The sequence below is a fragment of the Erythrolamprus reginae genome, chromosome 1, assembly GCF_031021105.1.
Source record: "Erythrolamprus reginae isolate rEryReg1 chromosome 1, rEryReg1.hap1, whole genome shotgun sequence".
NCBI lineage: Eukaryota > Metazoa > Chordata > Lepidosauria > Squamata > Dipsadidae > Erythrolamprus > Erythrolamprus reginae.
This window is the reverse complement of record NC_091950.1, coordinates 190,029,860-190,045,261: the sequence shown is the minus strand read 5'-3', so window position 1 is coordinate 190,045,261 and position 15,402 is coordinate 190,029,860. Positions and strand designations below refer to the sequence as shown.

Genomic DNA, 15,402 nt, shown 5'->3' with positions numbered 1-15,402 from the left:
CAAAATCAGCCAGATTACTCAGTCACCCGGCAGTGATTTCTAAATTATCAGATAAAAGGTCGTCTGAGTAATATCCATTACATCTAAATAACTATTGAGTTCAATAATTGTTGTTTGTTTGTTTTTTAAAAAAGCACCTAGCCCGTGTCAAGACGATCTCAATTGCTCTACAACAGTGATTCCCAACCTTGGCAACTTGAAGATATTTGGACTTCAACTCCCAGAATTTCCCAGCCACCTGGCTGGGGAATTCTGGGAGTTGAAGTCCAAATATCTTCAAGTTGCCAATGTTGGGAAACACTGCCCTACAAAAACCAAAATCTTAATTTAGCATGCTGTTCCTAGAAGTTGTCATTCAGGTTTGTTAGGTCAGAAAGCAAGAGAAAATGGCAGCCTGCTTTTATTGATCATAACATTTGGCAATCAAAGGTAGATTGTTTTTTGTTTTTTACATGTTGTACCCACCGGGAGTCCTAAGGAGTTGGGCGGCCTATAAGCATAATAAATAAATAGCTCCTGAACATAGCCACTCCGCTCATAGACCAATCTTTTATTAATTCGTACAATCCCATTTTTAAAAAATAACTGTGGCCCTCCAGAAATTGTTGGACATCAACTCCCATCCAACAGCCAAGGCAATTCAATCTGTGGAAAGGCAGATTCCCCATCGCCTGCTTTTGTGTTTCTATTAAAAGGAAAATTAAATTATTTCTCGTCCCTCCCCCCACCACATGGAACGTACTTTCTCCTCCATGAGGACAGCAACTTTGAACAACCGGGTGTGTGTGTGTGCAAGGGGGCACATTTTAATGGGGAACCAGTTGCCAAAGTTGCCCCGCAGGGAGAACCGCGCGGGTAACCCCGACTCTCCCGCCGGGTCCAAAGCAAGGAGGCGGCTTCGGCTTGCGGGCGCGGCGGCGGCTGAACGGAGGGCGTACGACGCACGCCGGGTGGGAGGCGAGCCAGGGCCAGGCACTGCGGGACCCGTCTCAGCCGCCGAGCCGCTCAACCACCAGGCCAAAGAGGGCGCGTCGCAGGGCGGCGCGACGGCCTGCTGTATGGAGGAGCAGGGGGGAGGAGCAGGTGCCCCAGCCGACTGCGTGCGCCGTCCTTCTCCCAGGCGAGCTGGAGGGGCCGCCAGCGCTACCGCCGAGATGCACAGCGGCAGCGGCAGCAGCAACAGCGAGAGTGGCACGCCGGCATCGCCGTTCCCTCACCATTTGCCAGCCCGCCATCGTCTCTGCGCATGACCCCTCCCTGCCGCCCGCTCCCTAGCAGGGGAGAAGGTTAGGCGGAGAGCGAGCGAGAGGATTTCCTTCGTCTTCCCACATTGGAGACCGTGCTCCGAGGCGACGCAGTGCAGAGGCGTGGGCAGGTTGCTCCGGCCTGAGCAGCCGCCGCCGCGTTTCCTCGGCCGCCTGTCGGACGACACGGGAGCTCCTGCCCGGACGCGCGGCGGCCTCCCCCGCAGCCCCGCCGCCGTGTTCCCGCGCCCGGGGCTCCCCGCTCCCCGCTTCCTCCGTCCCACACCCGGCCATGACCGCGGCGGCGGCAGTGGCGGCCGGGTTGCTGCTGGTCGCGTCTTCTCCTCCGCCGCCACCGCCGCGCCGCCGCCTCTTCCCCAAGTGCTGCTGCCCCCGGCGGCTGCCGCCGGGCTCCAAGAAAGTAGCTTGATGAGTGTCCAAAGTAGCAGTGGAAGTTTGGAGGGGCCGCCATCTTGGTCCCGGCTCTCCACGTCCCCACCGAGCCTGCAGGGCTGCTCCGCGGCGACGGCGGCGGCGGCAGCAGCGGCCGTGGCGGCCTCGGCGGCGGCCTCCCTGCTCCATAACAACCCGCCGATCAAGGAAGGTAAAATACGTGAAAGCGCTCGAGAAAAAGGGGCTTTGGCGGGGAAGGGGAGGCGAGGAGGAGGGCGATGACTGGCTGTGGCTGCCTGATGTGGGGAATGGGCCCTTAGGGAGGGAGGGGCACGGCGGTGTCAATAGCATCAGCAACCTCGGCAGGCGCCGCCGCCGCCTGAGGCCAGCGCCTGGCTTTGCCGGGGCCGAGTGCGCGATGAGGCCAAGGAGAAGAGGCGAGAAATGTCTGCCTTCTGCATCCGAGAGGGTGGAAGGTCTAGACTCTGCGCCCCCCCCCCCTTTCCTCAGGAAAACTCCAGCCCTAACGTAGCCATTTATTCCGCCCCCTCCCCCTTTGGGGGGGGTCCACTTAATTCCTTCCCTCCCTCTCACTTTTCAGGGCTTGTTTGGGAAGACGTTAGGATTTTATTACAATCCCTCCAAACAGTTCCTTGACGAATGAGGGGTCTTCCATGGATCACCTCCCTTCCCTCTTTTGTTTTTTTAAAAACTGATTTCTTTTTAACAAAAGGGAAATATAATTTTTGCAAATTTCTCTTCTCCCCTTCCCGTAGTTGATTATTTCTTGTTGCATTTTTTTAAAAAAAATAAAGGCGGCTCTTCACCCCCCTCAATCCCCCCTCCCCCCAAAAATCCGCTGATGGTGATAATAATGGTGATGAACGTGGCTGTTGCTTAAATGGAGAGGGGGGAAAAAGGGTCGAATCGTTTCTGGCATCATGGAGGTGCAGGATGGTGGAAAAAGAGACAAAGATCGACGCACTTATTGATACGGGGAAGAGACTTTCTTCAGCCGTAGGTTTCTCAACAGAAGTGAAGGGACATGTGTTAAAATCCCGGGGTGCAGAATAAACTGCAACTTTCCCCCTTTTCTCCATGGCATCTTAGACGATCCCCCCCCCTTTCTTCCCTCCCTCTTTTCCTTCCCCCACCCTCTCCTAGCAGAACGACAGTGAGAGAGCAGGGTGTTGTGGGTGTTTGCAGGGAATATCTGTATGAAGGTTATGTGCAAACAAGTCTTTTTTATTGTTTGTCCATTCCCCCCCCTGCTTTCTTGCATTAAACTGTGTTGCCACAAGATGTAGCAATTATACTGCTGTATGAAATAATTAATTTGACTTAAAATGTTGGTTGAGCAGGGGATATAAAGGAACTTTGATTCAACAACATATGGTATACTGGAAGAATGAATACTGCATATTCATGATTTTTTTTTTTTTTTGATTTTGATAGCTCTCCGACTACAGATCTTATTCCAGTGAATTCAGTGCCTTTTTGCCTTTTGTTTGTGTTGGTGTTGTATATGTGTATTTCTGAAATAGCAGTTCCTGAGAGGTACATAAACTTTAAATATGAGAAATATTGCATTGTTTTTGAAAAAGTAGATATTTTCCCGTTCAGAAAACATTTACGCGATAAAGAAAATAGTTGGTAATTTTGTCAGTAGTATCTTAAAAAGGCCCGAGATCTGAAAATAATTAGAATCCTGGTGATACATAGTGGAAGTATCTATCTTGTTCCCCCCATTTAGACGTGTATGAATTATGTCATTTTTGCACACGTTCCTAGATAGGAAGTTGAAAATATTAAACACTGTTTGAAATGAAGGTGGTATAGAAAATACCTGAAATTGTTTGGTTTATATCATGTATGAATGATATGACATTTGGTTCTTTCTGGTTTCTTTGGGGAAATTTAACTTTGAAAAGCTAAAGTTGTATATATCAGTTTGAACCAGGTTTATTAAGCAGTTGCTAACGCACAGTTGGCTAGCTGGTTAACTTCATTAATATGTATAGTAATCTTTAATATTGGGTCAGTCTTTATTTTTAGATCAATAAACCTGTCTTACTACTTGTTTATATTGTTTGAAATACATAAATAGACCTTACCCATTTTCTGGCTGCATTTCCTATTTGCAGTACTTGCTGTACCTAATATTTATCTACTGTACTGAGAGGTTGGTTTTCTCATTTTGTTAATTCGACTTGCAAGGCCATCATGGATAGTAATTGCTTCAGTAACTCTTTCAGAAGACAATTTACTGGCATTAAAGTTTATCTCTGGCATTGGGAGCTACAAATATTACTTCAGAGATACAAAGATAATTTCCATGTCACATGAAAACTTTAATCCACCCTCATCTGACCTTTAGTACTTGTTATAAACCTATGAGTTCCGCTTGCATCCTTTCATTTAAATAATAAACCTTATGGAAAAAAATATGACACTGAAGTGAACAATCAAAAGAACTAAGACCATATGGAGGTCTCAGATTAATTTAACAAAGGCCTTGTCCTAGAAGATGATTTTTTTTTACTGTGGTCAGTAACCAATGTATAATAAAACTCATTAACATAAAACAGGCTGCATGGATAGGTGTTAAGTGTACGGTAATAATGTTGCCCTAAATTTAAAAGTTCTCTAAAATTCAAAAGTTCTCTACAGTCATTTCATTTCTGTGGCAATAAAAAGAGCATCTTGTCCTAACTTGCAGATTGGTGGGGTGGGGGATACAGAGAAAATCAGAATAAAATATTTTTTAAAAACAAAAACAAATGGACATGGGAAACAGAAAGGAGGTTTAGAAATAGATAACCTCAACTTTTATCTTAGGTTCTTCCCACTGCTTGCTTAGGCCTCACCCACTGTTGACATGTTGTCCTCAATAGCTCCCTTCCAGAGGAAGTGGCCATTGAACAAAAATAATTGCCTGCCTTTACTGTGTCATTTAAAAAATTGGGCAGCATACTTTTAAACTATATTTCTTTCTAGTTGCTCTCTGATCACAGACAATAATTCTCTAAACTCTCTGCATTCACTTTTCAAGCATTTGAAGTAATCAACAAACATGTATTCCTCAATTTACAACCCTTCATTTAGTGACGATTTGAGATTACATCAGCACTGAGAAGGGACATGGCCATTTTTCACACAACCATTGCAGCATCCCCATGACCTTGTGATCAAAATTCAGATGCTTGGCAACTGACTCATATTTATGATGGTTGGAGTGTCATGGATCACATGGCCATCTTCTGCAACAATCTGACAAGCAAAGTCACTGGGGAAGCCAGATTCACTTAACAAATTTCTTATTAATTGAATTGCAGTGATTCACTTAACAACTGTAATGAGAAATGTCACAAAATGGGGCAAAACTCACTTAATTGTCTTGCTCGGCAACAGAAATTGTTATTGTGCTCATAATTTGAGAACTATATGCAACAAAAATGTTGCATTTTCATAGTTTTCATTTAAGGATTTCTAAAAATCATTAAGTATTTGTAATTTTTGGAGAGCAGATGAGGTGGCAACTTTGGAAGTTGCAATTCCCTATGAAGATCATTGGGATACTTAACAAATATGAAGTACAGTATTTCACTAGCTGTAGAAGTAAAGACTTAGAGTATTGAAAATTACCGGATTCTGAAAAAGAGATAGTATTTTTAAAAATGTGATAATTATTGAAAATATCAAGCATTAATGCAGTATATTTTTGATTAGGGCTTGCTACTCTGTTGGCATGTCACAGGAAGTCTTCCAGTGATTTAAAAAAAAAATTCTGGTATTTTTAATCTGATTTTTGAAGGAAGGGTTCTTGTGGTTGGCATTTAAAGATATAAAGGGAAGTAGGTGGTAAACTGCTTCTTATCTCACCTGTAAAATCACACATTTTTGTGTGATTTACATGTTTTGTGAAGGCACGTGGTTAGTGGAAGATAGTGAATGGTTTATATTTCAGAGAGTTCCACACTAATTTCTCGACTTGTGAAGGAAATGAAATCATGCTGTCCAAAATGGGCCTCTTTCTCACTGAATGTCAGAATTGGGGTTCTGAGGGGTGATCCCTTATTATATATTTAATTCCATGCATGATTACTCAAAAGTTAGTGCCACTGTTTTTAAAAGGAATGTGGTCTCTATCAATTAAGGCTATGAACTATGCATGGCCAACAGTATCAGCAGGTATTTATAACCTGTAACTCATAGTAAGAACTGCTGTATCTTATATTACAAAATTATAGAATGCATCTGTTTAAATTGTCTTTATGGCTCACCCTAGTCCAGGGCAGAAATCAATTGCACCTTCTCTATTGATTCCCCCATGCCCTTTTTAAAAAGTCTTCTGCAGGGTGGAATTCTTTTCTATGGGCATTTGTATGGAGGTGGACAAATGGCAAAAACGTGACAATTCAGACATCAGGATATAAATACATGGGCTGGTTTTACATGATGACATCTCCACATGTATGTCATTTTAGCATAATTGATGTGTACATACATGCTGTTGTTCATTGTTTTAGGCAGAATGTGTGAGTATTTATTATCTCTTACCGTTAAAACATTTCTCTTGAGTAGGGGACAGTATTTCTTTTATCATGTCTGTATTTACCTAAGATTAGGCAGCCATATTGTTTTTATTGTTGTGAATCTTCTGGTTCAGTGATATCCATAGTACCACGAGAAGGCTATCAATGAATGATTATTGATTTTTGGTGAAAATGTGTTTCACATTTATTTGATATTTTATGTTATGAATTGTGATTTTAAAATGTATACAACCCTGCTTTTATGCAGCACAATCTTAGGCAACTTACAAACAATAAAAGCATAGAATTAGCCTAAAATTCCTAATGCCCCCAGAACAAGACAAACTTCATATCTATACATGATTTTTCTGGACTTCAGCCATATAGTATCCTAGTACTTGTAAGAAAAAAAATAGGGTTTATCAGAAGGCCTAGATCTCAAGGGAAATGGCATTCCAAAGGGCAGGGAAGATTACCAAGCAGGCATGTTGCCTCATTTTTGCTAGATAGTAACATTTATTATTACTTATTAAATTGATATGCTGTCCATTTCACTGTCAAGAGACACTGAATGGCTTGCAATGTTATTTTAAAAAAACAATATAAGGGAAAGAACCAGAGGTGGGGCCATACTACCTGATCTGGTAGAATGACAGGTACCCTCAGGGGAGAGATGGTCCCACAGATTTCATAAATGAGAATTACACCCAGAAAGAAAGTGAAAACCAGTGCAGCTTGTGCAGCAGCAGTGCAACTTGGACAGACTTGGGGCATTCAAAATTATTTGCACTGCTTTGTACTGGACCAATTATTATTTTCAAGGACATTCCTGTATGCATTTCATGTTGCACTTGTTCCATTAATACCTGCCACTCAGAGTTCATTTCTATAACTAATAAAATTCAAAATTATTGTGATAGCTTATAGAAAAAGATGAAAGCAACATAATGAAATTAAAAAGAGACACATGCATAATTCTTCACTTAAGAAACAAAGCAAATGTGCAAGTACAAAAGAGAAAGTAACCTGTTCTAGTAATGATATGAGAGAAATACTATTGAAATAATAGTTGATTGCAAAATAAATATAAGCCAGCACTGTGAGGTGACTGCAAAAAAGATCAAAACAATTTGACTTTGCATCAAAAAAGAACTTCTAAATTAGAAGACGTAATTGTTCGTCTGTATTTATTACAGTTAGATTTGCATGTTACATATTAAATCATTTCTGTTTTGGGCATAATATTTTAATGACTCAGGCTGGAATAGATGCAGAAGAAGAGAAGCAAGGATAATTACAAGGCTAAATGATAAGTCTTATGAAGAGAGATTGGAGCTAAGTATGTTTAAATTTGAGAAACAATGACTGAGCAGAATGTGATAGCACTCCTAAGTCTTTGAAAGAATGTTATATAAAAGAAAGTCAAGACTGGGTTTCTCTTGCCCTAGAATGAAATAATTGATTTAAGTTGCAGGAAGACAGATAATTTCTTAACAGGAAGAGCAATTCAGTAGCGGAACCAGTTATCCAAAACGTTGGTACATGCATCTTCAATCGATGCGTTCAGGTGAATACTAGGCAACCTCTGTCGGGGATGCTTTATTTTGAGTTCCAGCACTAAGCAAGTGTTAGGATTAGAAGTCCTAGTGGTCTATCTCAACATTTAAAAATGTTCATATTTTCAGGATGTTTTTATAAAATGAAAAGTGAAACTAGTCATAATTGGGATGAAGAACTAGTGTCTGGTTTTAAATGCCTGCAAACAAAATGCTGGAATTGCATAAGATTAGTTGTGATGCTAAGAGGGATGCTATTACATGAAAATGATTACAAGTAGTCCTTGACTTACAACCTCAGTTGAGCCCAAAATCTCTGTTGCTAAATGAGATATTTGTCCAGAATTTTGCTCCATTTTATGACCTTTGTTGCCATGGCTGTTAAATGAATCACTGTAGTTGTTAAATTAGTAACAAGGTTGTTAAGTGAATCTGGCTTCCCCATTGATTTTGCTTGTCAGAAGTTCCTAAAAGTTGATCACATGACCCTGGGACATTAATCACTTTTTTCAATGCTGTGGTAATTTCAAATAGTTACAACGAATGGTTGCAAGTCAAGGACTACCTGTATTTCTGTATGTATATTTATTGTCTTTGATCTGCCCAACCACAAGTTGCTGAGATAGGTGAGAGATGAAAACATGCCACCTCTTCAGTCATTGGCATTTTGGGATGATGATAATAGTAAATATTTTAACAATTAGATACTGCTTAGCAAAGAGAATCAACTTTTATTATTAAGTTGATTCTCATTGCTAAGCAGTATTTAATTGTAAAAAATTTAAAAATGTTGTTTGGCAGCTTTTGATGATGAATATTTCTTTAAATAAAAGAGCAAAGTTACTAATTTACAATAATTTCAGAAAGAATGAAATTTAAATATGTGAAGGAACTTTCACTATTTCAAAATTAGCAAATTTGTAATTAATTAAAAAGTTCACTGAGTTTGGGCATCTTTGAGTGCTCTAAACATATGTGAATGAATTTCATGACTTACACATATTTTAACGCATCAAATTATTGAAAATAATTTATATAATTAATTCATAATGCTACCTAGTAGGCTTCGCATGCCCAGGCATTGGGTAGTTGACTAGATAGATCGAAAATGTAACCATATTAATGCTTTGGAAAATACAAAATATGTGCTTTTCCTATTATGTTTGTGACATATTAAGCAAAAAGCCAAGTTAATAATTATGCATTACCATCTTATATATTCTATCATATCCACAGCACCATCTTAAGTTTACTTTGATGAGAATCTGAAAATAAGATTATTAATGGTAACAAATTTTGTTCTTTCATAGCAGGTTAAAAGCTGGAGTTTTTGACTTCACATTTTTCAAAGGCTACTCCTTGCCCTGTATTTCCAGACTGGTTTGGAGGTTAGAAGATGAGAAGATGTTGTAATACTAGAGCCAAAGATTGTGTTCACAGATATATGGCAAAATGGTATAACTGCAGGGTCCTTTTGAATGACTAGGATGTGGTATTTGAATTGTATCCTGTAACCAAAGGTCACACGATAAGCTAGTTTATGCTTTAGTCAGCCTTAACATAGTATATGAACCTCAAGCACAGATTAGATTGTGATTTACTTAACTTTTTCTTAACCATAGTGCATAACATTATTGTATGTTGATTATTTTGGTGTGTCAACTAAATCAGGAGTAATAGTAATTTGTGGTAAGCAATCATTAGTCCGGTGGGAAATCCACATAGATTGCATGAGTATCTGAAGACTTTGCTGCTCCCACTTTATTTTCATTCCCCATGGACATGCAATGATTTTGTTTTGCAAACAAAGGGGATGGAGGGAAGAACAAATCTGTCCGTATCCAAATTGTCATGGTGGTGGCTTCAGCCAACCAGACCATCACAGGCTACATTAGTTGATGCTTGCAAAAGAAAGACATTTGCAAAAAAAGAGTGCAAGCAAAGCAAAGTTTTTGGGAGTACTACTGATTGGAAAGGAGGGGGGATTAATGAATCGTGGTAAGCTGTGGTTTGCTTTGGGATCTAGTATATATTTATTGGTTGAAAGTTTTAGCTATTGTTAAGTTATAACTGACACTTAAAAACGTGTAATGTTAAAATGATCAGTGCATCTTAGGATGGTTTAAAAATGGTTTTATCTTGAATTTAAACTAGGACATTTTTATTGTGCTGTGATTACTAGGTAAATTTATTTATTAAACTTTATATTGCAGTAATCACCTCATAATCCACGAAATGCCTCTTATTTGTTATCAGGAATTGGCAATCATTCTATTTAAGCAAAATGTTGGTTGAATCGTACAATGCACTGAGCTGGTTAGTAACCACTGTTATTTGTAAGTAATATTTAATGGTTTAATATATTGAGTGTTGTGTGTCAGTCCATTGTTATTTGGTTTGAAAACCCAAGCACGTGAATCTACTTGCATGATACGTTTTATGGAAAATTAAATTACTTAAATTTAATTAAATAATTAAATAAATTGTTTTTCATGTTGCTTTTTTGTAAACAAGCGCCTACCTATTTAAATTCATCCATCCATCCATCCATCCATCCATCCATCCATCCATCCATCCATCCATCCAATTTCTATTCCGCCCAACTCCCTGGGGATTCTAAGCGGCTCACAGCAGAAATATAAAACATCAACAATAATACAAAAACCTCTAAAAACAGTTAAAAATCAGAGTTTACAATTCACACACTCTGCCTAGTGTTCATGGCCGGATCTTGCTGGTTACCAACATAAGATCAGTGGCTCCAGGCCTGCTGTAAAAGCCAGATCTTTACCAGTTTCTGGAAGGACAATAGGGTGGGGGTAATCCGGATCTCAGGAGGTAACTGGTTTCAGAGAGCTGGGGCAGCCATAGCGAAAGCCCTCCCCTGTGGCCAGTTGACACTGTTTAGCTGATAGGATCTGGAGAAGACCAACTCTGTGGGCCCTTACCAGTCTATGAAAGCTATGTGGTAGAAAGCGGTCTCGAAGATAGCCTGGCCCTAAGCCATGCAGGGCTTTAAAGATAATGACCAATACCTTGAATTGCATCTGGAGACCAATAGGGAGCCAGTGCAGTTCGTGGAGGATTGGTGTGATGTGAGTGTATTTGTGTCTTCGCTTATTCTTAAATCTGAATCAAATTCTCTGATGCGATGCAGCATAATTTGAATTTTGGACAATTATAATGATATTGGAACTCAAAATGGGCTCTCAAAACAATTTTGGCTAATTGTGGTATTCAGAGTTTGGATCTACAGAAGACCATATTTTCATATTTTTTTAAATGAAAAATAAGGGTATACAGTGGTCCCTCGACTTGCGCGTTCTCGATTAGCGCGAAACGCTGCAACGCGGTTTTTCAAAAAATATTATTTAAAAAAATAAAATATTAAAAAATATTTTTTTTTTAATTCTTAGACTGAATGGAGACCGCCGGCCGCTCAATCGGGCCGGCAGGGAACAGAATGGAGCCTTCCGCGGTGGGGCTGGGGGAGCCGAGCCCAGCCCCGTGACATTCGCTTTCCTGCCACCCGCAGCCGAGTGATTGTGGGCTCCTTCGCAACCTCAGAGAGCTTCCTGGTTTTCGTGAGCTTTCATGCCCAGGAAGCTCTCCGAGGTTGCGAAGGAGCCCAGGATCACTCGGCTGCGGGTGGCAGGAAAGCGAATGTCACGGGGCTGGGCTCGGCTCCCCCAGCCCCGCCGCGGAAGGCTCCATTCTGTTCCCTGAATGGAGACCGCCGGCCGCTCAATCGGGCCGGCAGGGAACAGAATGGAGCGTTCCGCGGCGGGGCTGCTATGGGGGGGGGGAGACGAGCCCAGCCCCGTGACATTCGTTTTCCTGCCGCCGGCAGCCGAGTGATCCTGGGCTCCTTCGCAACCTCGGAGAGCTTCCTGGGCATGAAAGCTCACGAAAACCAGGAAGCTCTCTGAGGTTGTGAAGGAGCCCACGATCACTCGGCTGCAAGCGGGAGGAAGGCGAATCCCATGGGGCTGGGCTCGGTTATCCCCCCGGCTCCCCTCCTACCAGCCCCGCCGCGGAAGGCTCCATTCTGTTCCCTGAATGGAGACCGCGGGCCGCTCAATCGGGCCGGCAGGGAACAGAATGGAGCGTTCCGCGGCGGGGCTGCTATGGGGGGGGGAGACGAGCCCAGCCCCGTGACATTCGTTTTCCTGCCGCCGGCAGCCGAGTGATCCTGGGCTCCTTCGCAACCTCGGAGAGCTTCCTGGGCATGAAAGCTCACGAAAACCAGGAAGCTCTCTGAGGTTGCGAAGGAGCCCACGATCACTCGGCTGCAAGCGGGAGGAAGGCGAATCCCACGGGGCTGGGCTCGGTTATCCCCCCGGCTCCCCTCCTACCAGCCCCGCCGCGGAAGGCTCCATTCTGTTCCCTGAATGGAGACCGCGGGCCGCTCAATCGGGCCGGCAGGGAACAGAATGGAGCGTTCCGCGGCGGGGCTGGGGGAGCCGAGCCCAGCCCCGTGACATTCGCTTTCCTGCCACCCGATTGAGCGGCCGGCGGTCTCCATTCAGGGAACAGAATGGAGCCTTCCGCGGCGGGGCTGGTAGGAGGGGAGCCGGGGGGATAACCGAGCCCAGCCCCGTGGGATTCGCCTTCCTCCCGCTTGCAGCCGAGTGATCGTGGGCTCCTTCGCAACCTCAGAGAGCTTCCTGGTTTTCGTGAGCTTTCATGCCCAGGAAGCTCTCCGAGGTTGCGAAGGTTACATCTTCCGCTGCCAGCCAGGCCATGCTGGCGGCAGCGGAACAATCGCTGGCTGTCAACTTTTCTTTTTAAAACTGGGCAGGAGCTGACTTGCCTCCCCAGTGCTAAAAAGAAAAGTTGACAGCCAGCGCTGCGAAACCGCCGAAACCGGAAGGGGCGAGGTGGGGGAGAACGGGAGGCTCAGCATTCCGTCAGCCGCAGCGCTGGCTGTCAACTTTTCTTTTTAAAACTGGGCAGGAGCTGACTTGCCTCCCCAGTGCTAAAAAGAAAAGTTGACAGCCAGCGCTGCGACTGCCGGAATGCTGAGCCTCCCGTTCTCCCCCACCTCGCCCCTTCCGGTTTCGCCGTTCGGCAACGGAGTCCAGCGCTGGGGCCATGCGGGGCCGCTCATCCAGGGGGGCGTGTGTGGACTGGCAAGCGGCAAGCGGCAAGTGATCTGGCGGGAAGACCAAGGGAAGGTTCCTTCAGCCGCCCAACACCTGATCCGCTCCGCAGCGCGGCAGCAGCGAGGAGCCGAAGATGGGGTTTCCCCTTTGCCTTTACCCCATCTTCGGCTCCTCGCTGCTTCCGCGCTGCGGAGCAGATCAGCTGTTGGGCGGCTGAAGGAATCTTCCCTTGGTCTTCCCCGCCGCCCACACGCAAACTCCACCATCTGCGCATGTGCGGCCATGAAAAAAATGGCGCACATGCGCAGATGGTGGTTTTACTTCCGCATCCAGTATAACGCGGAAATCGGTTAGCGCGGGAGGTCTTGGAACGTAACCCCCGCGCTAATCGAGAGATCACTGTAGTCATTTACATTTAAAATATATCCTGTGATTATTTCTTTTCACAGAATAATGCACTTTATTTTACTCAATTTACTTCCCATTGCTACAATTCTTACACTTGATAGATGCAGCTTCTATTACTATGGGAGCCTCCTCAGACAAGGGACTTGGCAATAATTTATAGATCTCCTGATTTTACTTGCCTGAATTAGGCTCCTGTTTGGGACTAATTTGAAGTTTTTCAGACATAGCTAGGTTTGATAATTAGCTTTGTTGCAAACAAGCATAACATCAAACTAAACAGTTGATTGCCCACTTCCTGTATGGATTCTAAGTGACTTATGCTTCTATATTCTTATACACAAAAAAGCATCTTCCCATTCTTATTACAACTTAGTGGACTTCTATTATTCACTTGAAGTTCATGAAGCTAAGCAGCTGTTGTTAGATCTGAGGACCATTGTCTCTGTTTGTTTCTCTCAACATTGGTAGACATGAACAAATCATAGGTTGCTTAAATTCTTGATTATTGCCCTCTTAAACTTTGTTCCAAGTGAAGAAAGCTTGCTAGGTTGGTTGATGATCTTTGCTTAGTTAAAGGAACACAAATTGGGACTATCATATTTTTATTTTCAGTGGTTACCATGCATGGAGGAAAAGTGCAGATATTTTCATTCTTCATAGATATAATGTGTTGAATGTATTATTATTATTTTTGTCCTGGAAGAATTTAGTACTCCAAAATGCTGCAAACTGATAGTGACGGAATTCTCAGCTGATGCCTCCTTAGATGCAGCTAGATTTGCTTCCAGGGCTATAGCATCAGTGGTAATGGCTCACTGCATACTGAGGCTTTGCAACTGCAGGCCTTTGCCAAGTCCAAATGGAGGCTAGCCTCTGCACCCTTCATGGGCAGCAAAATATTTGGGGAGACCATAGAGCCCATCTTGGTAGAAACCAAGCATAGGAGGAAAATCCTGCCATCTCTACATAGGCAAGTGGACCAATGGCCCTCGCCTTATGTCCATAGTTTCCCATTTCGACCAGCAGAGACTGGACTGGAAGGAAGTTCCCACAGGGAACTGATTGACAAACACATAGAGCCAGATTTTGAGTTAAAAGCAAACAGCAATTCCAGGCCAAGAAACCATTTCGTGGCTCTGGAAGTCATCCCTTCCGGTGGTGCAAGTGACCCTAGGTCAGAGCCTCTCATTGGCAGGCACCTAGCGCCATTTGTGAACAATGAGGCAATCACACCAGGCACCTGTGTTCTAAAACTGAGACTAGGCTTCAGGCTTGAATTTCTCTCCACACCTCCGAGATTCTTCATATGTTGTCCTATACCAGGAAACAACACAAACAAGGACCTCAATCCAACACCTATTGGACATTCAAGCTATCCAACTGGTCCCGATAGGCCAACAGGGGCAAGGATTGTGGTCCCTAAGGCCTCGGGGATGCAGAGAGCAATTATAGACCTAAAAAGATTAAACAAGTGCCTCATTTACAACAGGTTCAAATGTAATCACTCCAGTCCATCTTGGAGAGCGTCTGGGAGGGTGACTTCTTAATGTCCATAGACCTGATTGAGGTGTCCGTCCTACCATTACATCAATGGTTCCTCTACTGCACAGGTCACCATTACTAATACAGAGCATTGCTATTCGGTCTGTCTGCAGCACCCAGGGTGTTCACCAAGGTCCTAGCAGCAGTCTCTGCCCACATAAGGGCACTACCAATCCAAGTCCAGTGTTACCTGGATGACATTTTAATCCAGTCATCCCAGAATAGGCAATGAAGGACCTGCTAGTTACAATCCAGATTCTTCAGGATCATGTTTTTCCATAAAGTACGGGAAGAGTCATCTGACTACTGCCACCCATTTGCCTCATCTGGGGCCAATCATAGACACTTCACTATGCAAGGTCTATCTGTCACATGAACATCAGGGCAGCATAACGAAATTAGTAAATCAGATTCGGATGGACTGCAAAGTTCCAATGGCCCTTCCCTCAAAGCTCCTAGGCAAGATGTTATTGTGATAGTTCCCTGGGCATGTCTAAATACAAGGACCTTGCAGTTGTTTCTGTTACCTTACCAGAGGTCTGGAGAAAGCAATTCAACACCAAGGCTCTGGTCACAGATAAAGTGCTATAGTCCTTCCCTTGGTGGACGTCCCAGGCCC

At 43.6% G+C, this 15,402-nt stretch overlaps 1 protein-coding gene across 1 annotated transcript in view; it reads left to right on the top strand.

The window, feature by feature from the left end:
* The first annotated feature begins 938 nt into the window (after nucleotides 1–938).
* The window catches only part of TLK1 (tousled like kinase 1), a 112,327-nt gene continuing 97,863 nt past the window's right edge, over nucleotides 939–15,402 (top strand). The window contains exon 1 of the mRNA XM_070731752.1: nucleotides 939–1,848. Within this exon, the coding sequence (XP_070587853.1) occupies nucleotides 1,674–1,848 (175 nt within the window). The 5' untranslated portion in view covers nucleotides 939–1,673. The remainder of the gene's footprint in view (nucleotides 1,849–15,402) is intronic.